At 37.2% G+C, this 26,736-nt stretch overlaps 1 protein-coding gene across 1 annotated transcript in view; it reads right to left on the bottom strand.

The window, feature by feature from the left end:
* Nucleotides 1-26,736, bottom strand: part of VAV3 (vav guanine nucleotide exchange factor 3) — a gene marked incomplete at both ends in the record, with an annotated part of 168,268 nt that overhangs the window by 73,954 nt on the left and 67,578 nt on the right. Inside the window, 10 exons of the mRNA XM_082003020.1 lie at nucleotides 13,499-13,608; nucleotides 13,944-14,076; nucleotides 14,433-14,518; nucleotides 14,970-15,056; nucleotides 17,423-17,491; nucleotides 19,131-19,226; nucleotides 20,589-20,688; nucleotides 22,777-22,880; nucleotides 25,994-26,062; nucleotides 26,160-26,252. Coding sequence (XP_081859146.1) covers nucleotides 13,499-13,608; nucleotides 13,944-14,076; nucleotides 14,433-14,518; nucleotides 14,970-15,056; nucleotides 17,423-17,491; nucleotides 19,131-19,226; nucleotides 20,589-20,688; nucleotides 22,777-22,880; nucleotides 25,994-26,062; nucleotides 26,160-26,252 — 947 coding nt within the window. The remainder of the gene's footprint in view (nucleotides 1-13,498; nucleotides 13,609-13,943; nucleotides 14,077-14,432; nucleotides 14,519-14,969; nucleotides 15,057-17,422; nucleotides 17,492-19,130; nucleotides 19,227-20,588; nucleotides 20,689-22,776; nucleotides 22,881-25,993; nucleotides 26,063-26,159; nucleotides 26,253-26,736) is intronic.

Genomic DNA, 26,736 nt, shown 5'->3' with positions numbered 1-26,736 from the left:
TAATTTTCAATATATTGATTTTAAACCAATAAAAAATAATGCAGAAATAACCCATCTCAATACCACACAAAAGTTGCCAACTAGAGATGAAGGACAACTCACCTGTGACTGTCCAAGCCCAAATACCACAAGGACCATAGGAAATTTTCTTCCACAAAACCTTTCACAGTGAATAGCATATACCATTTCTTGAGGTTTTAAATACAGTAAATATAGCTGATAACTTCAACAAAAAAACAGCAGTCACAGCATAACATACAACTTTTCATAGTCATGTCCAACCATAAAGAAGCTTTTAGTTACAGCGTTCAAGCCTTACACTGATACCCTGAGAACACAAACCAGAGCTGCCACAACACGGTAAAGAGAATATTTCATCCTTCTCAAATCTTCTTTTCCCTTCTACTTCCCAACCTATGGGCATGTTCCAAGACAAAGAAAAAAACCCTGAATATTAGGTCAATATTAATTTTAATCTTAACACTAAGAATGTTTTATCCATTTCTGCTGTCGAACAGTCTTGATGAGTGGCCAGAGCAGGAAGTCACCCATATACCAGGAATACTTAATCTGAGGTAAAAAATGACAGAGAACATATTCCTCATTTTATGGTAAAACTCTGCCTCTTATTTTTACAATCAATGTGGGGAGTCAAAAGTAGTTTCCCTTCCTCTCTTCGACTTTTCCCCAGGCTGTTTTAACTCCTACACTCTAGCAGAGACAAAATGTCAGGATACAGAAACAGAGTGAATCTGTAATTAGGAAAATTTTTCCAATTCTCTCCTCAATTCAGCAGCAGAGTTTTTGTCAGGGACAACCACGAGTGCCCTCTCCTGTATAGTGCTGGATCCCCATAACTAGATTTACTCCAGTCACTACAGCAACATCCTTGGGCTGCCCCTGAGCCTTTTGAGTAAAGCTTTCTCTTTCCAAGTTACTTGCAGAATATTAGTCCCACGGGGACCAATTCACTGCCATACCACCAACCCAGAGACCTGCAGATGCTTCTCTTGTTACTCTCCATCATTTGGACTTGCAATTCTTGTCTCTGCGTCAGCCATCAGAGCCACCATTCAAGGAGCAGAATGACCATTTTCTTCAGTCAATCGCGCTTCTCTGAACAGATCTTTTGTCTGTAAAGTTTGACAAATTCACTGTAGAATAGAGTTATTCACGTATCTTATTCAGCTGCCCTCGATATCATCAGACTTGGGACCACTCCATTTTTGCTGACTTTGGGCATGTGAAGTATTCCCCTTCTAAAAATACTTTTCCACATTTGTAGTGCTGCTTCTTTCTATTGCCTCTTACTTCTCAGAAGCGTAAATCGATCATAGGCCAACTCTGTCCTCAGCCACTCACATAACGCAACACCTTTATAAACGATGTCAGAAAGTGTCGCATTATCAACACTCCCCCACAAGCTTTTACAGTCAGAACTCATTCTAGTAATAATCTTCGCCTTGATTAATAGCACAGCTGACCACAGAGTAATGCTACAGCTAGCCCAAAATTATCTTGTGAGAAAAGACATCTAGGCACCTATTCCTTTGCCTATAGAATAGGGAATAAATTCTCTTTACCATCCTACCTCAAAATACCAAAATAATTGTGCATGTGAATAAAGTGAAACAGTTTCAGCTACAGTCTTTCCCACTTTCCCACAGCAGTTGGGATAACAGTTCAAAAACTTAAAGTAATTCTTAACCCTCAAGACACAAACTTGTCACAATCAAAACACCAATACTTAAGGCAAAAATAAAGCAGTGAACCTTGGCAATCCAATAGCGTAAGTTCTATACCTCATTTTACAAACTGAACTTTGATCATCTTGGGTCTAAAGTGTTTCCAGGATGCATACAGCAATGAAAAGTGTACATCAACAATACCAAGCATCTTAGATGGGATTCGTTAATGCCATTTCCTCACTTAATCAAAACCATATTCTGATGAAAAAACATTAAGATCAGAATTGCGGCTGAATAGCAAGAGCATACAACAGGCATTTGGCTACCTTATAGCAACAATTTCATTTTTTATCAGCATTCTTACATTCATGTTTGTTTCCAACAAGAAAAACTATACAGAGTACCTTTCACAACAGGTTGGACTAAACAAATGAATTGTAGTTTGTTCAACAGACATATTACTGAAAGCCTACTGGCTGCCAACAAATCTAACAAAAACATAATAAAGGGCTAAAATAAAGTATTATGCTGATTAGATTAATTAAATTCTTATAGTATGTTTAAATTCTAAATAGGAAATTAATGAACTGCAAATAATACTGCCTCTGCTGCAAAAGAGCACACAAAAGAGAAGAGGTGGTACTATAAAAATGTAAAGAGTGGAAGCAACCAGAAACTGCAGTCTTTGGCTCCTGGTTATGGGTGTCAATCTCATAGCACAGCACTAGCAACAAGAAGGTATCCAGCAGCAGAGAGCACTGGAAGTCTACCATCTTGTGGCTTCATATTCTGCAAGGAGTTAAAGGAAGGAGACTTCAGATCACAGCACAAAGAAAAATTCTCCTCTTTCTTTTGTTCTGAATCTATTTATTATTACCTTTAATACTACCAATTAGAAACTGTACTTTAAACAACCTGCCTTCAAGGTCCACTGCTGTCCTCCACTAGTGACCAGTTCCATCTTTCTTGCTGCATTTTGAGGGCCATTTCTTTTAATTGCTTCCTTGGCAGCTTTTCAATACTAGCTTGACTTCAGCAATTAAGATCTGCACAGATATCCCCCCACTCCCTGGGTTTAAGGCCACTGAGAAGGTGTTGCTTATACCCATTACAAACATTTCAATTAATGTTAAAAATTGCTTCTCTGGAGTACTTAACAACTCCACTTCTCCCTCCTAAACTTCAAGTATTTTTAAACTAAATTTATTTTTTCTTAAACTGGAAGGGAAAAAAAAAATGTATTACAGAGGTATAGAGGGGGGCAAAAAAAAAAATAAAAAAACCTGGAAAACATTTTATATTCCTTGGATATATGCACATCATTTTTCCACCACAAAAAGCACATACATGCTTAATTGGAGGAATTGCAGCTCATATAGGGAAATAAAGAACAAATAATCACACAGAGAAAAATGCAAAAGTAACCCTTTGCAAACGGATCAAGAAAGCTCCTTTCAAAACTGAATTAGCTGCAAAACAAGACAGGGTATCAACAAGAGCAGGTGCTGACCTAGACACTGTTGAGTAGATCACTTCTGTTAAATACAGAGAAAGCAAAGGCATTGTACACACTGACTGAATCGAGCCATTCTTCTCGGAGGACTATGATAAACCTCACAGGTATCATTTAAGCGCAGAGATGTTCTTCCATGTTGTCATAACTCAGTGGGACTGCCAACTTGGATAGAAGGGGAACCTCCCCTCCCGCCAGCAGCAACCCCACAAGCACATTTTTCTGAGTGACCTGGAACAGCAGCAAGTATCCAGATATGGATGCTCTTGGGTTGGGAACACGCTGCCCAGCAGTCACAGGTTCTGCATAAGAGAACAGTGAGACAGCTGTCCTTTCTTCGGGGTTGACAGTTTTCCCCAAAACGGAAAAACATGCTAGCAAGTTCTAACGAAACTCCTTATTTTGGTTTTGACTCATTTTTGCAGAAATGCTATTTATGTCAGGTTTTGAAGATCTTTTTCCCATATCAGTCCTTCAAGAAATGCAATTGCATCACAAGAAATTACACAGAGTTCAACTGTATGTAGATGTTTGCAAGGCAACCCATAATTTTAAAAGTGCATTATATTTGAAACTGAGTAGCCATTTCACTCGACTAAAACTTGGCTTTAGAGAATAGTTAATGTATGTATGCCCACCTGTGAGCCCAAAGGCATAACAAAAAAGCAGGTGCATGAAGTATCAGATAAGGAGTCTGCAGTGAATTGCAACTGGTTTAAGTATTAAAAGAAAAAATACTACAGGGAGCTCAGATAAAACTCAATACCTTGAACTCTCCTCCACTCTCAACCCCAAGTTGGACCTTTGCATTTTAGAGCTGTTATTATTCTGCACTCCATGTTATGCTTATAATAATTTAAAATGCTCCATACAGAACTGTTCAGAATTATGGACACCCTGAGCATGAACTGCTGAAGAACATTTTAAAGTGTATGTGACATGAAATCTGATACTGTATTCACACAGTATAGCCTATAAAGAAAATAGCACAGGTTAATACCTGAGGACACTGAAAAAATTTCATTCCAGTTTTACGTATTGTAAGTACAATATCTGTATCACTGCAGAGAATGCATCAATAAACCCAGATCTGACATAAGTAAGCATTTCTAAGTTATTAATTGCTAACAGAAATTATTTATGAAGACATCCTAAATTAAAATTCCTGGTTTGTGCCAAACAAGTGACCTCCTTTCAAATTTTTAAGCACCTTAGAAGTTAGCCATGACAACTGCTACTAAGCATCTCAGAAAATTTTGGAAAATTTAACAATTTAACTAAGCAATAAAATATAGCTAACACTTGTCACATATTCAAATGGTTTAAGTACTAGCATGGACAGCAGAAGCTAAGAAACAGAAAACATATGTTACTGTCAAACAAGACAAAAAGCTTTCAGCCACACCTCATATGAAGAATTTCATGCAAAGTTGGTCCCAAGAGATGCTCAACCTCACTCTCTGCTCTGATACGCAGCAGACTTCCCTTAGAATCCTGTTCTCTGCAAACAGCAGAATCAGCCTTACATTTGCACTATCCTTTCTTTCCACACTCGGTGCAACTATCACTATTTCAACTGATCACTTCATACAACACTCTCTCATCTAATAAAAAGGCATTTGTGTAAAAAAAAAAAAAAACAGAGATAAAGATACAAATAAATAATGCGTTTTCAGTCTTTTCACGTGTTTTATTATTTACTGTAAAAAGGTGAAGAGAGAAAATGGCATTAAGGGATATTCTCATTAAAGGTGGGCAATGCCATTTCACAAAGGATGATTTTCAGCTTCCTTTCTACCTTCTCTTCTCAGGAACTATGCTGATTACTTACAGTTAATTAATTTTCTCTGTTGCAGCTAGGCTGTTATATTTCAGAATCATCTTTGAGAATATTATTTACTGAATTAATCAATCAATCAATTCTCCATATGCTAATACTCAAACTTTATGGTTTGTCACATCAAAGAGTCTCCATGAAGAAGACATGTTATATAATTAAATTAACCATATCACAAGTAAATTGTGCTTTTGATCAAGAACACACAACTTCTAAGACTTTGCTAGGAAATTTGCTTATTTGATCATATGATGAGTGGCTTTTTTGAGATCAAGGAAACTATCTTGTTAACTTTTTAGAAATGTACTGCATTGTTTAAAACAAGATAACGGCTTTCCTTTTTCCTTATCAGTCTACTTCCCTGAAAAGCACGGGGGATAGACTCTTTAAGCTAATCTATTCCTGTATAATATTTTTAAACACCACCTGACAGGAGCAAAGCACTATCACACATCAGTATTCGTAAGTCAAAATCATCAATACTTTATATACTTTAAATATTCACTGGCTGAGTCTTATCTGTGAAAGTTCTAAGTCTTACAAATCCAAAGTTATTAAGCTGCTTGTCTTAATAAGCTTTAAATATTTTATCATATATTTACATTTAACTGAAGACAAACATCTATGTTTTGGAGTAAAAGATGTAAAAACATAGGACATACACAGCCATAATCCTGTAAATTACCAGACAAGCACCTAAATCTGCCAAGAAAAAAAGGTAGCGTTGGTTTTCAGAGAGAAACCAGGACATCTGTTCATATAGACAAAGTATCAGGACAAACATGTAATGCAGGACTCCATGTTTAAAGACTGAAAAAACTAACAACTTGCACAAAACTCAATACTTAGATGGTGGTACCTTCTTTTTATGATGTAGTGTCACTACAAATTTATTTCACTGAATTTTAAGAAACACTTATTAATTTTCATAGTAATATACCTCACATGTTGTAAGCTAAGCTGTAAAAATGTAAGGACTGGGAAATCTTTGATTTTTGTGAACCAGAAGACATAAGATCAAAGTATATTTATCATCTCCGAGTGTTTACACACTGTTTTCATAAATTCTGTTCTTTCACATTCTACACCGTCCTTACACTGTGCTCTTAATCATATACAGAACCTTCACACAGTTCTTGCTGTGCCTGGAATAATCTAAAGAAATCACATAACTATAAATATGTTGTGAATGGTTGCTTATAACCCTGAAAAACATTTGATCAACAACAACTGGAGTCATAGCAAAGAACAGGCAACCATTCTTCTTTGGCAGACATGAACTTGGCATTCATTTCTGCAGTACTGAAATATTTATACTGATGGAGAAGCCCAGGCAGACATGTTTGTTTATTGCTTTAGTAACGTATGTGAGGTTGGTATAAGTGAAACACTTTTGCAGGCTATTTGAAAAATGCAGCAGTTATCAGAGTGCTTTAAAAGCCTTAGATAAGAAAGCTTTAATTTAATATGTCAGTGTTCAATATGTCAGAGCTCAAATATTCTCTCAGAAGTAGTCTTAATGCATATGCATTATTAATGCCCTAACTGAGGGAACAGATCTATTTGAACTGAATCTGACCAATGTCATTAGTCACAGAGTGCAAAGCAAATTTGGAAATAAGTATGGTAATAGGTAAGAGAACACTTTTCACCTGCCTTGTTTCTTGTACTAGTTTTCTTTAAAATCTAGAAAACCAATGAGCTCTATCTACAATTTATGTAGCTTGCCTAAAGTGTTGTGCGCACACCTATCAGGTTTGAGAATCAGCGAATCTCAGGATTATTTCCTTACAATCAGATGATGTGTTCAGAGTCCTTTGAGTTACAGAGTGTGAATTTACATCTAACTGAAACAGTATTTTTTCAAAAATATACTAGACTGTACTTGAGCTGCTGCACAAACTCTGCAGTGACCTAAAACTTAAAGTGTAATTAAAACTAAAACCACTGATTTTTTGTGGGCTGTACAGCTTTCATGTCTGAAATCTCTTTCATTTGGATATTAAAAAAAAAAAATCAGACGCATTAACTCCATGCAATTAATGCATACCCTAATCACTATAACAACCATGTGTTTGCCACTGATTTTTCAGGTACTACTAATTAGACAGGACATTAATATTGCAGTTTCAGTAACAATGTCAAAGCAGAAACTACAATCATAGTACTTCTGAAGGTGAAATTTTAACTAAGCACATTATAAAAAAGGCCTGTTCCTCTGCCTGCAAGATGTTTTCATGCACTTCTCAGTTTGTGAAAGAGAAATGTTGAGTAAAGCCTAATTAAAAAGCATGTTACAACACCGTTGCATGAGACTTTGCAATACTGGATCCATGCATCTTGAAATCCAGCAGTACTAAACTCAAGCTGACAAGGCCCTGAGCAACCTGAGCCCTGCAGGAAGCCAAGGTAGACTATCTCCATACATCCCTTCCAACCTAAATTCTTCTGTGATTACCTTCTGAATTGCATTTCTGTGTAATATGTCCCTGTCTAGAAATATATACTGAAGCCAGGTTTGCTGATCGCCATTTTTAGAGCAGATTACAAAGCACAATTGAGAAACCAGAGAAAGATTTAATTAAATTAGCAAACTGGACATCATGATGACAAAATAAATTGAGCACAAACCAGCATAAGATATTGCATGCCATGTTACACTAATGGATGCAGATATTAAGTCAATGGGAAAATACAGTATGTGGCCTTTCATGGAAAAGCTCTCTGCCATTGTGAGGAAGACAACACACAGCTGCTCCATGCTCTACTGTGATCAAGAAACAAACTACGCACAAAGAAATATTTAGTGGATGGAAGCAAATGTTTAGTGTCAACATGAGACTGCTGTAGTAATCAACATATTTTCTTTCAGTATTTATTCTATCATCTCATGATGAAATAGAGCATTAAACTCATCACAGCAATGACAAGAAAAGCAGTTGCCACATAACAGGAAATTAAGCCTGATAATTAGTCAGCTAAGTAGTTCCAAAGTAATATAACTGAGGTATATACCTGCATAAAATAGGAGGACAATTTCAACTTTCAGGGAGTCTTGTCTTTTAATAAAGAATGGTTAGTATAAATTCACTGACAGATATGTTAGTCAACTATGTTTAAAAATAGGCAATTTTAAAACAACAAAAGCATCTGTAGGAGAGCTTTCTAGGGGAAAAAAAATACCCATCAATGCTCCTACCTTTTTGCATAAGCTGAATAACATAAAAGTATCAAATATTTTATGTAATGCATAGGTATATTATGAGAAAGTATGTATTTGTTCTGATTTGTCTGGTTGTTTTTAATGCAGGAAAAAGAATAGACAAAATATGCTACTAGAAAATCTAACAAAATTGTGTCTCACACTCGCAATCAGTTTTTGATCCTTTTAATGGCCGAGTTACAACAAATAAACCATGCACTTTGTCATATTGCTGACAAACTTTCATTTAATACATAACATCTGTAATTTGGCTAAGTAATATGGTGCAGTAATTTGTCTGTACACTTCTATTAATATTATCTTGGATATGGAATGACTCTGCACATAAACCAATGCTATTTGAAATGCTAGATTAAGTTTAAACATTCCACATCTAGTATAGTCTTTGTAGTACTATCTTTTATAAGGTGCTCACCTACCCATATAGCTATAGGCTCATCCATTACTGTGAACAGAGTTTCAGGAACAAAATAGCAACTGCTCAAATTAACCACTATCGCTGTTAAACTGTGCATCTCTTCTGAGGCAGTAAGTGGTTACGCTCCCCCTGCACATGCAAAATTTCCATTCACGTTGGTGAGGGAACAGGCACACCAAGAGAGAACTCAGCCATTTGCGATATGATGGCTCCTGTCAAAACATCCTCCACTGGTATTTGCCTGCTAGCTTTACAAAAAGCTCTCAAATTCATCAGATTTATGAGTCCAACAAAAGTTCACAGAATCATTAAGGTTGGAAAAGACCTTTAAGATCATCGAGTCCAACCAAAGTTTCAGCTTCAAGAGCTGTGCTGCCCAGTGTCCTACTTCATTTTATTGTTATCTAGATAATCCAGTGCCCCGAAATAACCAGGAATTTTAAAGGTTGTACAAAATGGAAAAAAAAAAAAGGGGGGGGGGGGGGGTGCAGGAAGGAGAGCAAGTGACCCAACCTCAACTATGGATGGAGATTACTGTCAATAGGTCAATAGCATCACATTCAGTGCAACCATGCCACAGCATCATTGCTGCTGAGGATGTAATGTATGAACAGGCTTCATCAATAACCCTCAAGAAATCCTCAGGAAAAATAAAAATTGAGGTGTTTCGGTATTATGTATTTTCTAAATAAAGCAATAGTCTCAGGAAAACAGCAAATACTGTAGCAACAGAACTGCCATATGATTAAAACAATTTACTTAGTTTCTTATGACCAGTAACCCATCGTTCCCAACCTCTCTCACAACAAAACAACTTGCTGTATACCACAGTAACAAGAGAGCTGGCCAAGACATAGAATATTTTCACAGGTTTGTGAAACTAGTTTTCTAACAGAAACTTACTAGTCTGAAAAGAAACACTCTGGAGGTTGCACTGGGATTTCATCCTACCTTCCTTTAAAGATTTTCCGTATCAAGTGTGCCTGACATATTCCTGCCCTCCAAACCAAAACAAAGTCCAGCCTGCAAAGCAGTGTTTTCCTCTATTTCATACTTCATCGGTAACATAAACTTCCCACATCTGGAGACAAATTCTCATCTCAATGACAGCAGCATCTCAACAGTAGGTGCTTTTTTAGCAATATATAATAATCACTGTTGTACATACATTAGTATGAACATCTAAGCTCCTGAAAAATGAAAATTAAAAAAATTCAGCCTAGCTAACATAGTTATGCCAATAAAACTGTTCCAGTGGCAACAAGGTTAATTCTTAACTTAAAAATAATGAGCTATCCTAACTTACTCTCTTGTTATGTTCTTACATTAACACTTGCACAGACCTGACTTCATACAGAATGCTATCCCCAAAGGCAACAAAACCACATAGAAATTTCTCCCTGGAACTCAGTAAACAACATAATTCCTGATAATCAAAAAAGAATACAATTAACCCTTCAACTGTGCTATTTTTGCAGACTCAGTAAAATTTCTAAGTAATGGGAAGTATTTTGCCCATAGAAGCAGCAATTATAATTGACTATGAAGAATAATAGCATAATTTCAATCATGGCTACTTTTCAGAGTAGAATCACACTAGAATAGATAGCCTACACAGTAGTAATGAGAACCCTGAACACAACAAATCCAAGCAACCAAACAATTGTTCAAAATACTGGGATTAGTTTATTCTGAAATATAAGCTCTTGTGCCTTGGCATGCATTAGAACATAATTTATCGCTACATACACCAAGTTATGTTTTGGGTGAGTGTGGAATAATTGCTGGAGGTGACCTAGAAATCTAACTTATATCCATATTTTAAAGAAAGGTACAGCACTGAAGAAGCTTCCAGGGTGCAATGCGGCTGATATGCAAGGGATCCATTCCATGGGAGTTCCCTAGGCCTGTAACCTTAGACGTTACCACACCAGGGGAACTTGGTGTGCTGACTCTAGGAGGAACCGTACGGAGGGTGGAGCGGAGTAGAGACACCGCAGCCAGGCTCTGTGATATATAGAGAACTTGAAGGTGCAATGGAACCGATAAGCTGCATATTCACTACCCTGAGCCAACGGTCTGTCATGTTTTTGACAAAATGCTGTACTTGGAGTGAACTTTGCTTATTATAATACTAAAACGCACACCCCTCTCGAAGTTACCCACCTCCCAAGGTGCGACCACCCCTCAATGAGCTTGCGCGCTGAATTTTTCTTAGTCTGTACCTCTAAAGGCGAAGTGAGAGAATTCTGAACCAATCCTGATAAAAGTATGTATGACTAGAGTCATTCAAGCTCCACCTGCAAAGTAAAACACTATAAAATAGTGTGAAAAGAGCTGGATGTCAGGGAAGATACCATCTCTCCTGACTTGTAGAATCCGCCGACAGGCTGACCCTCTCTTCCCCACCATTGGGACACCTTTGGGTAAGATTCAAACACTCAGCTATGCCGAGTGAATCCCCAGGAACTTTAGGAATCTCTATATAGAGTTGGTTTATTACCCCACGCGTGTGTAACCCGGCCGTATTTAATTTATTACACGTGCTTTGCAGACAGTGAATTTATCACCGGCAATCCAAAAGAACTTGTGCATCTGTTGCTTCAATAAATCGCACTATTGATTGACTCAGCCGAGTGTGTTGTCCCTGAATGCGACCGTACCTCTGAGTGCAGCCATGTGAGTTCACCAGGTGTCCAGCTGAGTAGGTAGTGTGATGTTAGTAGTGCATCCGGACCCGTAAGAGTCCAACGAAGGTGCTGGGCGCGACTGGACTACTAACGCTGACTTTGGGCATCACTCAGAACCTAAGCTCAGCCGCCCCCAGTCCCTCTGATATCTGAGGATCAACTGGAAAGCAAGGGGGTTTAGTTTCTGCCAAATTGCTCTGCCTCTTAACGCAACAGTGAGCTGCTGAGGTAGATGTGCTATGCAGTCAAACCCATATAATGGGGTTGGGGGAAATGTATAAAAACTTCAAAAAGCATAAAAGCTCCCTATTGTTTTCACTCCTAGTGGTTATAAATCCAAGGGAGCAAAAGCACTGCCCGATGCAGATAATGTCACTGTATCATGTTGTACCTCAGACCTCACCTGCAGCAACCCTGCTGCTCCAGTTCCCGTGCTTCTGCATTATGGCCTTTAATCACGTTGGGAGAGATTAAGCTACAAGCATGAGTTTGAGATGGACAAACGTCCATGCAAGACAAGGCTGACAACCACCACTCTCATTTTCAACAACCAACTCCATCTGCCCAAGAGGAAAGAGTAGCACATCAACCTGTCAACCCTTAGGTCCCATTTGTTCCGCTCATGTAGGGCAACCGGCAGCAGTAAACCACTGTTGACAAAGGCACACTCACGAAGAGCTCAGGAGCACTGGCTGGTGCCTAACACTGCGTGAGGATATTCGGCTGCACTCACTCACCACACACACATGGTGCAAGGCCAGGGGGGTCCTGCACGGAACCATAAAAATGGTTGGGAACAACTGAAAATATGCTCCTGGGAAAAAACATAGCGCTCTTACTGCTCTCCTTAGCTGGCTTTTGTTTTGGTTGGTTGGGGTTTTTTTGTGCACTGGGACAGGATGTATGAAGCGATCAATAGCTGCAATGCTGAAGCTGGTAAATCTGAGTTCCTTGTGTTTTTCATACACACTTTATTTATGTTGAAGTAAATATCAATAATGACATTGCAGGAAGTGCAGCAGGGAGAGCACAGGGACAGAAAGAGGCAAAGTACTCAGCTTTCTGCACACATACAAATAAACACCTCTTCCCATCACCCACTATGCTATGCAGAAATTTTTGCAAAAACATGTGCCATTTTTGTCCTCAATAAAAATTAGCAAGATGGGAACCTTATAATATCTGTCCAGCCCAGGCTCCCCTCCTTTCTGTTTCCGTTTAAGTCATTAGCCTTCATCATATTAAGTTTTTAAAAATACGTATATAGTTTATGAGCAAGTTTCACTCACATCAGCTCATAATAGCCCTTTTTCCAAATCCACATACCTTCACAATCACATCCAAAACAATCTTTATTAATGCTGTCTCTCTGTTTTCACTTGGAGTATCTCACTCCTCTCACACTTTTTTTTTTTACCATAAAGCAAGCATCGCCCTGTCATCTGACTCCCTTGCTCACATGTTTTCAATTTGATCAGAATACCTGAGGTGTCAATAATCATGTTTGTCTTTCTGACAAGAATCAGAAATGGAAATAAATCTCATGTTGCATAACAATAATGTAATCTGCAGTACTGCATCTGAACAACGTACTTCTCAAGAAGTCTGAAGCAACCTCTTAGCTGAAAACATATAAAGGAAATCAGCCTTCTGAAACTAAATTTAGTAAGCCAAGCAACTTGATCCAAATACTAAACAATAAATTAGTTAAAAGCCACTAGGAAAGATGCCAGGATCCCCTCTCAAATCACCAGCATCACCCTTCAAAAAATATATTTCAATTAATCAAAATAAAAACGGGAGGAGAAAAAAGAAGTCACTTGTGTTAGATATTTATTGCTAAAATAATTAATATTTCCCCCTGGTTGCTTAAAACAGTATTACTGTAACAGTCTTAGCAGCAAAGGTGGAAAGTAATACACAGCCTAGAGTGCCCTCTTTCTTTTCCAAGAGGAGTTTCAGGGAAATATTCTGTTCACAAAGATAGTCAGTTGTTTCTCTGAAAGTCACATAAAATAATAACTAGGTTGTATTAAAAAAAACTAAACATTAAAGCAGCACAGCATAATTTAAGTGATATCTTTACACTGGTGATGAACATGATTCTACCTTAATAAAAACATACTTACAGAGCCATCTGAAATTGCTCAAGCCATTTTTTCTTCAAGTCTTTAGTTTTGCAATAAACTTCTAAACCATTTTGACCTTGGATATGAATGAGGTAGAAGCCGTAAGACCACTGTATAAAAAGATTGGCAATACAAAGGTCATCAGTTTGAACAAAGGAAACGAAAAAAGAAAAAAGGCAAGAAAAAATAAAGAAGCAATTGTATGTTCCTTAATTCCCTGATTTTGGGAACACCAAGATCACGCTATTGTGTTCACTTAGGAATGACTTACTCAAAACGTTTTGATTACATCAAAATAAACAAAGTTGAAATACCGAAATATTCACTGCAGCTTACATTTAAAACATAAAACTTTGTAAGTAAATTATATATGTATTCTGAACCCCTGCAAAATGTTTCAAATTGCTGCTAAAAACATACATATGAATTAGCAACAAATATTTACCTTCTTATTTTCTTTATCAGTAGTAGGGTTATTTGTAATTTTGTATTTCTGAAGATCTATTATTTCCTTCATTTCATAATTATCACCTCTCCGTTTGCAAACAATTACAGCTAGATCAAACAAGAAGATATGCCTATGAAGATACAATTTAAAGATGGTTAAAAACACTCCAGAAACCCAACACAAAAGACTTTTCTTTTACACGTTTGCCTGTGGCACTTAAAATTTTGAATGTGAACAACTGAATTACTGTGTAACAAACCAAAAAACACTGAAAGTACTTGGGACTTAGGTGATCTAAGATGATAATGTAATACCTAACTTCCAATGAATCACTTCGTAAATTCACTTGGTAAACGGTGTACAGGCTCTGTGAATGCACAGTGAAATGGAACATACCTCTCAAGAATCACTGAGCTGACCTCAAATCTTAAAAGAGAGTTACTTTACAGGCTTTTTAATAGCAAAAACCTGGAGTTATGCCATCACCTGTCTTGCCTTGCACGTTTGTCTAACGTAGTTATCCTTATTTCCCCATCACCTTGAGGTCTTCCATACTGTAAGAGGGAATGATTCTGAAACAGAAGTAATATGTATGGTTTAATATAGCAAAAGCATCAAGACAATGACACATTCCAATGTTAGATCACTCCTTTTATGCCCAAAAAGGACTTTTCAGGCCTGTAAACAACACGTTTTCCTCACTATCATCTAAACTAAATGCAATAAACAATCAGTCCATTCCATTTTTCTCTTCAAATGGGAAAATTTTTCCTATTACAAAAACACTTGAATCACTGTACAAATACAGATCTTTAACTATGCAAATATATTTAACTACAGTAGACCCTCAAAATAGCAGAGATTTCTGTACTTAAACGTTTATGTCATTCTAGACCAAGCGTACTTATACTTAAATATCACCAAGAGTACTACAATCTCACATGAAATGAGGAAAAACTACATCTATCAATACATTTGATCAAAAGTGATTTAAAAACTGTATAAATGAAAACTACCACGTACCAAATTCTCTATTGATAGTTGAAACTGTCTAATTTCACGGAGCGTTTCATTATCTCTCTTTACTTCATTTACATATTGAGCCAAGTCCTAGAGCATCAACAGAAGAAGGAAAAAAAGAACACCACACTTTTCTGTAACAGACCACTTGAATACATTATTTTGGCAAATTTATTTCTAATTTTGCCTTTTATTTCTCTGCATATTTAGTCATTTATTTTTAAAAAAGTCTTGTTAATGTTCAAGAATTACCAACACGCATGCTTAAAGAAGAAGAAAAGCCTCCGCATATCTTCCATCATATTTACAACTTTCTTTATCTATTGGAACACAAATTTAGTAGCAAGAAAGAAGGAAACACATAATTAGTTGTTAAAAAGGGCTGATTTTTTCTGAATTTTGTTAATGTCTTATTTTCAAGATTAAAGATGGAAATGTAATTTATGCAGCACACTTATGGTCCAAAAAAGCAGAGAACAACATCCAATATCTGAGAATAAGACAGAAGGTCAACAAAGCATACAGCAGAGAATGTATGTAAGACAGCTCAAGAGCAGCCTGTAAGGTGTAAACATATCATAAACCTGGATGCTTATTAGGCGAGAAGAAGCGACTGCCCCAGTAGAAGGATCTTGCTCTTACTGTTGCACAGCAGAGAGAAGCCATTACACAGCAGAATTTAAATGGGGCTTTTAATAGGATACACTACCTGAAGTCGCAGGTTGAGATCATTATTGTCCCCTTTACCAGAACATGTACCGTACACATTTGACTAAAGCCTTTAAAATCCTCTGAACATGCTTGCATAATAGTGACAATTTGCTGGGGCTTCTCTGTTTATGGCTAGAGATGAGAAGTGAGCAGTAGTGGTAATTGGTAAGGTCAGGGATGCTGCGAGCAGCAGCTGGAAAAGGCATTCTGATCTTCACAACTTGCTTTTACAGTACCCCTTCAGTACGGTCACAAATTTGGCAGGTGGGAGAAAGACACATCTTCTTCCTAAGACATTTTTAATCAGAATCTAAGAAGAGCTGCAATAATTGTGCTAGCTTCCCAAATGAATCTGTGCAGGATACATTCACATCAGTCTTAAAAGAGTTACTGTAAATATTAAATAACCTCTTTCCTTGCCACTAAGAGAAATCTGACAGCATAATCCCTACTAGAATTTTCAGGGGGGAGGAGGCAGTACCACTTCGCTGGCAGTTTTCCCAAAGACATTTTCTTTTCGACCAGACACACCAGGGTTTTTAGAAGCAACTTACTGATGCTGCACAATTACTTCTACTACGCTGGCAGGGATTATTCTAAGAAGATACAGTAAATTGTGAGGGAAACAATGATGCAACCTCAAGGAGAGATGCTCATACCTGGGTTTTTTTGTGGGTTAGGGGCGGGATGGGAATGTTTTGTGGGTTTTTTAATTGGCTGGTCATGTCCTGCCAGCCAGCACATAACTACCACAGTCACTCTGGCAAAATATTTCTCTTATTTTCAGTCCAACAGCCACCAAAAACAATGAAGCAAGCTAGCAAATGCAAAAGAAAAAGAGGGAAAGGGGGGGAATAAAAACCAGGGTTATTTTCCTAGCCAATTAGCAGCGGCCAGGATGCACGTCTTGCCACTAGATGGAAGCAACGCTGTGCCAGCCCATTTCAGGCATCTCTCCGTAGGAGATTCTCATGGTGGCACTCTGCATTCACTGCAGAAAACCAGACAACAAAAAAGAGGAGCCAAAAATCTCATTTGTGAGCCAGTGTGTATTCCAGGCATTCAAGGCAGACAGTCATATAATACGAGACAGCCACGTGACCCAAAGCTAACTTAGTCTGACTTCAGCATCTTCTGTGAACCATACAGATTACAACAGGAGATATGACCTATGCTGCATTGGCTTCTTTCCCCATGAATGATAGAAAAAATTTCACAATTCCAGCACATGAATGTCACATTTCATGCCATAAAGCTAACTGAAGCAGAATTGCACTTCATCTCTGAAGCTGTGCAAAGGAACACATATATTACCTTAGTACACAAGGCAGTACAGCTATTCTATGAAGCACTTGTTTGTACCACTCGCAGGTGAATGTACAGAGACCGATACTCTACCTCCAGAAAGATACTTGGAGATGTATTTTCTCCATGCTTTCAAAGGTAAAGCCACAGAGATCATATTAAGGTGACAGTAAAAAAAGTCTTTCTTTACAAGACAACTGCCTTCGTCTCACCGGGAAGCTACTGACTTTGATTAGAACTGACTTACAGTGGTAGAAATGTTCCTAAATTTTGGAAGCGAGATGAACATTATTGAAATACCCATTTTTCATCTCATTATATGACAGCAAAAAGATGTAGAAGTAAACTGAAATAAGGAACCTCCTGCAGGAAATACAGTTCTGAACTACTATTTTAAATGCCAACAAAGATATAAATACTTCATTGCCATGAATACTTACCTTCATTGCATCAAGTGCTAGTTTTAGATTTGCTTTCTCCATGTGATCAGTAGTGTGCTTTACCAGCTCCTGCGGACAGAGCAGTTAACACTTTTCACCCACTGCTTGTCAGTTCATAAACTGAAGGTGTCATTGCTCATTCCCACCTCCCCACCCCCACCCCCCCCCCAAAAAAAGAAAAAAGCCAAAACCAGAAAACACAACACAAGAATTCACATTTTCATCCCCATAGTGAGTAGCCTATAACTGAGTGGGAACTACTGCAAACAGATAATTAGCAAGTGTTTAAGAATGATTGCTGTATAGCCTAAATACTGACTTTAGCTGATAATGAACCATCATTAGAAGCTGATTTGGTCTGTCTAGCACTTAAAACTTGCTGATCAGATCATTACTGTATGTGCACACAGGTAAACGCTTGAGTTCATTCGCACGTTACTACACAGTATGTCATCCCATTCCAAAGCATGCACTTGTCTGCAGAGAGGGATGCATTGGCAATAAAATCTCAGCTAAACTGTGCAACTGCTTAAAAGAAGTCACTGTCTCATTATGCCTAAGATAAAGCTGACTCAGTAGACATCTGAATCAAATGTAAATGTTTAAAGAACTTTTTAGCCACTTCCCATATGGAAAATAAAAGGGTGTTTTTTGGTTTCATAAAGTGAAAAAGTAACCTCTTGGGGAAACAGGTTATTTCTTCTTTATAATTTGCAAATAGAATTATACATTTCAGCTAACATAGTATCTTGCTAAAATCCTAGGAAATGAGGAATAAGTATACTTCACATTACAATTCTAACAATTTATTGGATTTTTTTATTTCCAAGTCTATAAATATTTCTCTCTTGTACAATGTATACTATAGTGTCACACTAGAGCATAGTGACATATTGTATATCATCTTTTCATAACATATAGGTTGATTATAAAGTCATGACTCAGATCTCAAATTTTTTTAAAAAGCAGTTGTACCATTCATTTTGGTTTTTCCAATTTTCCATTGATCAAAATATTGATGATTCATAGAAATATTTCAAAAAATTTACTATTACAGAATGTATGTTGCTCTGCAGAGTCAAAATTATGCTTCACATACAAGTAGTAGATCTTTTTAAAATGACATTTTACAAGCATCAGCAGGGTTGACAGTCTAATATAGTAATATATTCTTTGTAGCTGAACTAATGAGTCTCCTGGCACAGCTATCAAATTAAATTTATAAGACTCTCTACCCTTATTACAAGACTAACTGCAAAAGCTAACACTTTGTGTGTTATAACAAGAAGCATTTCAAAATAAATATGGCTTTACTGTAATTTATGACAGAAAAGAAGTGCCTTAAAAGTATGCTGTAAGTATAGTCCAGCTTCCTCTTTTGGGGGGTAATGGTTCACATTTCAGACTATCATGATTATAGTTTGGTACTACCAAGCATTTTAAACATACCAATAATGAAAGGTTCAGATACTGAGGAAACAATTGTGCTGTATTATTTTTTCCCCAGACATGCTTCTGCTCTGAGGAATGATCTCTAAGAAAACCCACACTTGACTGGATTTTATTTCATAACAAATCAGCCTCAAATCTATAGAAATGTTAATCACCACCCTTTAATAACAACCTTTAGCGCTCATTCTTACAATCCACTGATGATAAACAATCACAGTTTTGCTCTCAGCCCCCTTAAATTTCAAAATTAAAATACCTGGAGCAGTAGGTGATATTTTAGCACTCTCTGCATTGGAACCACTAAAAGATCTCTCAATGTAAATTTCCCATTATTGGCCCTCTTGGAACATTCCTAGTTCAAAACAGAAGAAAGTATAAGACAAAAGAGTTAGAAAAATAAAAATATTGAAGTGATATATATGAAAATTCAGTGATATACGGGCCAAGCAACTATACTAAGCTTGAGAAAAAGAATATCAACAAAATGAAGGAAAGCAGTTGATATGGCAGTAATAGCTAAGCAGAAAGAGACTGGGTCTAGATACTCAAAAAAAGGAACAACATTGCCTATAAACACAGCAAAGGTGGCAAATATTACACCTACCTTCAAAAAAAGCAAAAGCTAATCTTGGAAACTACAGGCCAGTCAGTTTCATTTCAGCCCCTGCAAAAATTATGGAGCAAGCCTTCTTTGAAGCAATTTCTGGACAGATGAAGAAGGTGACTGGGAACATCCAGCATGGATTTCCCACAGGTAAATCAATGCTTCACCTACTTGACCACTTTCCACAATGAAATGACTAGATCTGTGAATGGGTGGGGAGAGTCTACCTTGACTTTTCCAAGGCTTTCCACATCATCTCCCATGGAATCCTGATATCCAAGCTGGGATGTTATTCTCCAGATGAATGAACTACTAGATGTATGAAAAACTGGCTAGATCATGTGGCTCAAAAAGAGCAGTGACTAATTTTTCCTACACTACCTAAGGGACAGGTGCAAGCAGAGCTCCTCAGGGGTCTATCCAGCGACCCCTCCCATTTAATATCTTTAGCAATGATATGCAGGAAAAGACAGAGGACACCCACAGCAAATCTGCAGACAACACCGGATTGGAGGTACAGGTGCCACTCTTCAGGGCATGTCCACCAGGAACCTCACATGAAGGCAACAAGGATGAAGGCAAAGTCCTTCAGCTGGTATGCACTAAGCAGGGACACACTAATGCTGAGGGCTGACCAGCTAGGGAGCAGCTCTGCTGGAAAGGACCCAGGGGTCATGGCAAACAGCAAGCCCTGTGAGGCTGTGGTACCTGGGCTTGTTCAGCCTACAGGTCCCTCCCAACCTGAAGTGATACTGCAGTTCGGTGTTCTTGGCTGAGATGTCACAATAAACAGAAGGGTATCACTGGTGATCACTTCCCAAAAAAGAACCCTAACCCTACTGATGTCACTGGCAAAACTCAATTCACTTCAGTGTGAGGATGTACACCACAACAGCTCGCATATTCATTTGATCAGAAGCTCCAAAAAAAGTAAGAGGAAGAGAAACACATTCATGTATCAGTCCAGCCAGTTTTTCAACCATAAAGTTTTTGACTTGGATGAAAGCATGGCATATTCATAGAAGCACGTGGGGTTTTTTTTATATATATATATATATATATATATATATATATACACACACACACACACACGTTAAAAAATACTGATACCTCTAACTTCAATTTAACATCTTCTTTTGTCTTAGAGATGTTGTCTAAGCATGATATCGCTATTTCCACTTGACTGCAGTACTGTCCATAAATAACCAATCTAAATCAGAGCAAGAGATAAAAAATAAAAGGAACATTTGCTTATTTAAGAACAATCCTTGATCATTTTTCACAAATACATTGGTAACAATCCTCCTTCCAAAAGGAACAGTGCCTAAATAAGCAAGGACAGGATTTAGCCACAGACTTCAATGGACAGCATGAATACAGGGAAAAATACTCAGAAAAATACAATTTTGAGCTACCTTCAAAATGCTTTAACAGCATTGCAATTTCCTTTAATATTCACATGTATATGTTCTGATAAATACAGGACTCATTAAAAAGCAGTGTAACTGCTGTTTAACAGAACAACGGTTTGTAGTATTTACAACACTGCAGATTTCCAAGGTTGTAATGAATAAATTCTGTAACACAGGCTTAAAAGGATTAATTACAGGTTGTAATGAATAAATTCTATAACACAGGCTTAACAGGATTAATTACAGCTATCCTTTAAAGAACTTGTAAGTTACCCAAACTGATCCATCTCCAACAGTTTCTACCATGTTATATCCTGTGAGCTCTCAGATCAACATAATAGTGTATGAAAACTCAAGATATTTTCAATAGTTGTCAAGAGCAGGAATGCTTCTTGAAGGAGACTGGTTTTATGACAGGAGTTTCTTGCCCCTGTTCGAAGTGCTTCTTTCTGCTAGTCCCATTGCAAAGTGCTGTCTCCTTTCACCTTTTCATATACTTCTCGAGGTGATTCTTTCTGTATGCTTCAAATCCCTTTTTTGGGGGGTTCCCATGAGCTTTTCATCAGGGTCTCCTAGATTTCTTTTTCCCTTGCCTAATCCTTACCATTCTTTTTTCACAATGAAAGAGATGACACTAATTTAACACTTACCATTTCTGATTACTTTTAACATGACACTGGCTCTACCTCCATCTCTTTCCATTTTGTATTCATATAAACTTGAGGTTTTGTCCCAGTGTCCTTTGTTGCCCCTTTAGCACACATCTCAGAACTACTTTTGAAAGAGAAGCATTTTCCAGAAAAACTTCTTGTCCTCTAGTCCCTTCCTACAGCAGCAGAAAGTCAGCAGAAAGCCTGGGAAATAACTATGTCCTGCTCCAACATAAAAGCTGAGACAGAGGGTCTCTGGAGGCAAGACTGTTTATGGGCAGCCTGGGACATCCTCCTCCCTCAGAAAACAACTCTCCTGTCTAACGTTTTCCAGATGCTGCTGCCCAATTTCTCACAAGCCTGTTATTACTGCAACAATCCTCCTTCCCCATCACCCTCAAGCAAATCCAATTAGCTCCCACAGGTCTTTCCCTCTCCAGTCCCAGAAGGAACTCATTTTTAACCACAACACAAGGGTTACTTCAAGGTAGGTCAGCACTGTAGCCCGTAGTACAAGTGTTTTTCAGCCAACTGCCACAGGCATGTAAGTTCATCTATACAGTCCAACAGTTGTCCAGTGCTGGCAGAAAAAAAAAAAAACAATCTGAAAAGGTGGGTAAAAATATTGTCAATTAGCCTACAGGGCATGACATGCTGCCACAGCTATCCTGTCATCAGCTTGGCTATTTTTCAGTTTGAAGGTAGAGCATGTTTGCTTTATTTTTGCTTTTACACCTTTGACTGCAGGGTAGGGTAAGACCCTTGCCTCCTCTCTTCTCTTTTGCACCTGCTTTCTCTCCTTTCAAGTTATGACCTCTTCTGTTTTCTTTAACCTGGAATAGCCTTAATATATATCCTTGCCATATTTCCCCCCCTTCTTCCCCTTCTATAACATTCTCTCTCTCAAACAATACAGGTACATGCTATAAAATACCTGGGATTATTTGCATGAAAAAAACCCTATACAAAATAAGCTATGTAAGTTTTGTTCAAAACGTAGGTGTTACCTGTCTATGTAACAATACTGCCAAAACTGGGGGTAGGAAAAGGGAGGGATCATACAGCAATAGGTTACACTTTGACTTCCAGGCTCAAAACACCAAATACTAGCTTAATAAGTATACTGACATCGAATTCAATCCTGTTTCAGAAGTATTCACCAAACAAGAGGATGGTAAAATACTTTACCAATTTGAGCATAGGTCATCACAGTTAGTAAGACTGCATAAATCTTACCTTTCCTTGTAGTTAATAAAAATTTGATACAGGTTCTGATCATTTTTGTTAACAATGGAATCATTGATGTCCTGTGTTAGATTCCTGTGAATTTTCACCAAATCCTTAAAAACAGTAATGAGGAGGGAGAAAGGTTTTTAAAAACAGAACAACTGAAACCTTTGAATATAAATTATTTCATGTTAGATCCATTAATTTCAATAAATTGGAAAACAGATAATTTGAGAGTAGAACCTAATTTCAAGGTTTGCCACATCTTCCATAGAATGCGACAAGAAAAACTGAAGTCCAAGAACTACCTATTAGCGACTAATTTATTCTAGCTTGGAACATGGACTGTTAATTCATCTTCATTTCATAATGATAATTTTAAAATTAAGCAAGTCAAGTAAATGCTTTAGTGACAAGATAAAGTAATGATTCACATCCCTGAGCTGTGAAAAATTAGTTTTGTACATTACATTGGTCAATTAGTGATGTTCTAGTGCTAAGTTAACTGCAATCGTAATGTGTTTCCCAATACAGCAGGCAACTAATGGCCAAGAGAAAGGCAAGAATATTGCAGAAAGATTTGCTCCTTGAGTATAGCAGCAACACACCTTACTTGTTCACTATCATACAAAAATCTCTAAGCAACTATAGAAGATTACATCAGCCTTAATACTGTATGGATAATGTCAGAAAATTTACAGGAAATCAAGTCAAAACAGGTTAAAAAGTTTTGAAATCAAGATAACTGACCATAAGCAGTGTACAGACCAGTACAATGAAAAATAGAGAACTATTTAAAAAAAAAAGCCACTGAGGATGGTTTAATGCAGTAAATTATATACTTCAAAAATAATACACAATATTGAGTTGTGAACCAAGTGAACACATTTCACTCCACACTGATGAAAACTAAGAGTACACACAAGGTCAATCATCACATCACAGGTGAGGGAGCAAAAACTTAAAACAGATCAAATTCAGTTGCTAGCAATTGTATGGCCGTATCCTCAGAATCTGAAGTTGCAGCAGACAAGGAAGTTATTATAGAAATGCTTCCTGATTAATATATTACAGGAACACATTTTCTAGGGAGTGCACAGAGACTCAACTAAGCAACATTCCTGAAAAACAGCTTAATGTTAAGGGGACAAAATGCCTTTTTAAGCTTCTTTCTCCAATTCAAAGTCAAGTTTTAAATTAAACTGATGTTAACATCATCGTAAGTTAATGCAAGCTCCAACATTTCAGTTTGTTACATATACTTCCATCTCTCACTCTCTTTCTCTACATGTTCATATATATGTTGTGATTCAAATACATGCACAGTTGTACAGAAATGCATCTATGTGTGCACACATATATACTTAGACATATGTACATACAAATGCATACATATATATACACAGTCATACACGTACACAGATTCACACACTAATATAGAACCATACATATATTTTATAGGACAGAACTTTGAAATCTGAGCCCTAATGAAAGGCACTCTAGACTGGTAAGTGGTTTGGGGTGTTTTTTGGGTTTTTTTTCTTGAAAAATGAAATCTATTTTGACATGAGCAGATTTTGTGCAGCAAGCACCTTTTAGAGTCTATATAAGGAATATAACATCACCCTAAAGCACCGATCCTTCACTACAACCCTCCAACAGAGGCAAATCCATGCCATTGAGAACACCACACTTGCTCTCCACATTGCAGTTTGCTGTAGAGCTCTGTATAACAGCTATTTTTAGTTTAAAACAAGCTTCCACTGCCCTCCAGCCTTCCTACTGAGGAACTGCTGCAGACACCAAGTCTGAGCAGACAAAGCATTTCCACATATTTTTGGCTTAGGGAATCCCTGTATTTCTTTTAATGTTTTTGGATGCCTATGAAATATTACTAGAGTCAGAAACAAGCACCATCTAGTAAGAGCAGATTACTGAATGCTGATAACGAAAAGCAAAGTAAAACAACCTAAATGTAACAGTTTACTACCTGCCTTCCTAGTTTCAAATAAACAGGTTTTGTTCTTTTTTTTCATCTTATCTGAACCCCTTACGTTTTTTTAATGAGTAGGGAGTAGGCTGACCTTTCAGTTTGTGCTTACAGCCTGTAAGCCCTTTTTATACCCCTGTACAGTGTTTCCTGTTGGTTGGTTTTAGGCCTATCAGACAAGCAGGTTACTGATATCTGTAGCAGTATTTCAGACTAATATTCAAAGAGAAGGAAATTACAACAATTGAGATTCAGGGTGAAAACTTTAATAGTGGTACAAATATGGCAAGGTGTCAGGTATCATCCTGTAATTCATCAGTGTAATAACTGTCGTAATTTAGCTTCTGTCAGGATGGTGGTGGAACAGCAACTAAAACATTCTTACAGACCAGGTTCCCACAGAATAAAAAAATCCCCAACACATCCTCCTACAGCCCTGAAAGCCTGCAGGACATGCCAAAACAGAGGTGATCTTTTACAGGCAATAAAGTTTTGATGTGGCCCATGGGCCACACTCTGGGGACCCTTTCTTTACAGTGTGCCTCATAAAAGAACATGTCTTTCATTTGTGTTGAGAAAGTCTTCAGAGCGTGTCTGATGTCTTCCTTTAAAGTCAGATAATATAAGTATTCAGCAGATGTCTTTAAAAAATATATGTAAGTTGTAATACTATTATGATTAGGCCAAAATTAAATGGAACAAAGTAATAATCACAGAAACCTTTAAGATTTCAGTCAAATAAAGAGGTCTCCAAGATACTTCAGCGGATTTCCTTATCCCTTCCAGCACCAGATTCTGAATCCAAAACTGTGAATTATCTTAACTTTAAAATGTTTTCAATGATGACAGAGCCACAGTAGATGCAAGGATTTGCAGAGTAGCTATAGAAGTCCTCATGAACCACTCAGCATACAGTGGTAGGCAACATAACAGGCACAACTTTGTACCATCACTAAAATACCAGCATATATTAGAAGATAACGCATCTTCTGTAAATTATCAGCTTCTAAGGATCAAAGATACTCCAGCTCATAACTACTCACTATATGACACAGTAATACTATTCCACTTATTCTATTCCCTCAAGCAAAAAAAAGAGCGTGCACATCCTTTTTTTATCCACTACCCCAATATCCACATATTTCAGATAATAATTTTGTGCAGCAACATACAACACAAATATGTCATAGCCAGCTATGAAACTTATATCTGTTCATTAAATATGCAATTACTTACAGGAATGTTGATGAAAACAGTATCAAACTCTGATGCTGACAGAAATCTTTTCAATGGCACCATGAAAAACTGCAAGAGAAAAAATGAATATATACATCAACTATGCCATTATGTTTTCTAGACTGCTATAGAAATACATGTTACAATTCTATAAGTAGTATCTTACTTTCTCTATTGATTCCAGAGTTTCAGTGTATTTCTCTTCAGTTTGCTTTATTTCAGCAAGACAACAGCTTCTTATGTCATTTTCAGTATATTTCTGCAATTACAATGGAGTCAGGTTTAAGTCATTAACAGGCATCTAATGGATAACAAATGTATTTATTTGTTTAGAATTAAGCAATTAGGATAACTGCTTCCTGAAATTTTCTGAGTACTGCAGCCTCCAAAGACAATAGCAATAACCCAGCATATTTTAATGTTCAATTAGCCGATGACTTTAAGAGTTTTACTAGAATTCTGCATCAAAGGAATATTATGAAAAGTTAATGTTTAGACATAAAACGCTGAAGTCTCTGCATGTACTTCAGAACCTGAAATATAAGGTCACATTCAATTTACACCCAGATTGAGAAATCTTATTGAAAATACTCAGCAATTAATAATACCGTTAAACTTAATGGGGCTAAATCATGTAAGTAACTTTGCATTGCCATAAATACTGGATTCAGTCTAATCCCTGCCCTTATTTACAGTTTTTCCCTTTTAGTTTTCAAAGGAAGCTTTCTCCTCAGGCACAATAC

The sequence above is a fragment of the Phaethon aethereus genome, assembly GCF_964289735.1.
Source record: "Phaethon aethereus genome assembly, chromosome: 8".
Lineage (NCBI taxonomy): Eukaryota > Metazoa > Chordata > Aves > Phaethontiformes > Phaethontidae > Phaethon > Phaethon aethereus.
This window is presented reverse-complemented; position numbering and strand designations above follow the sequence as displayed.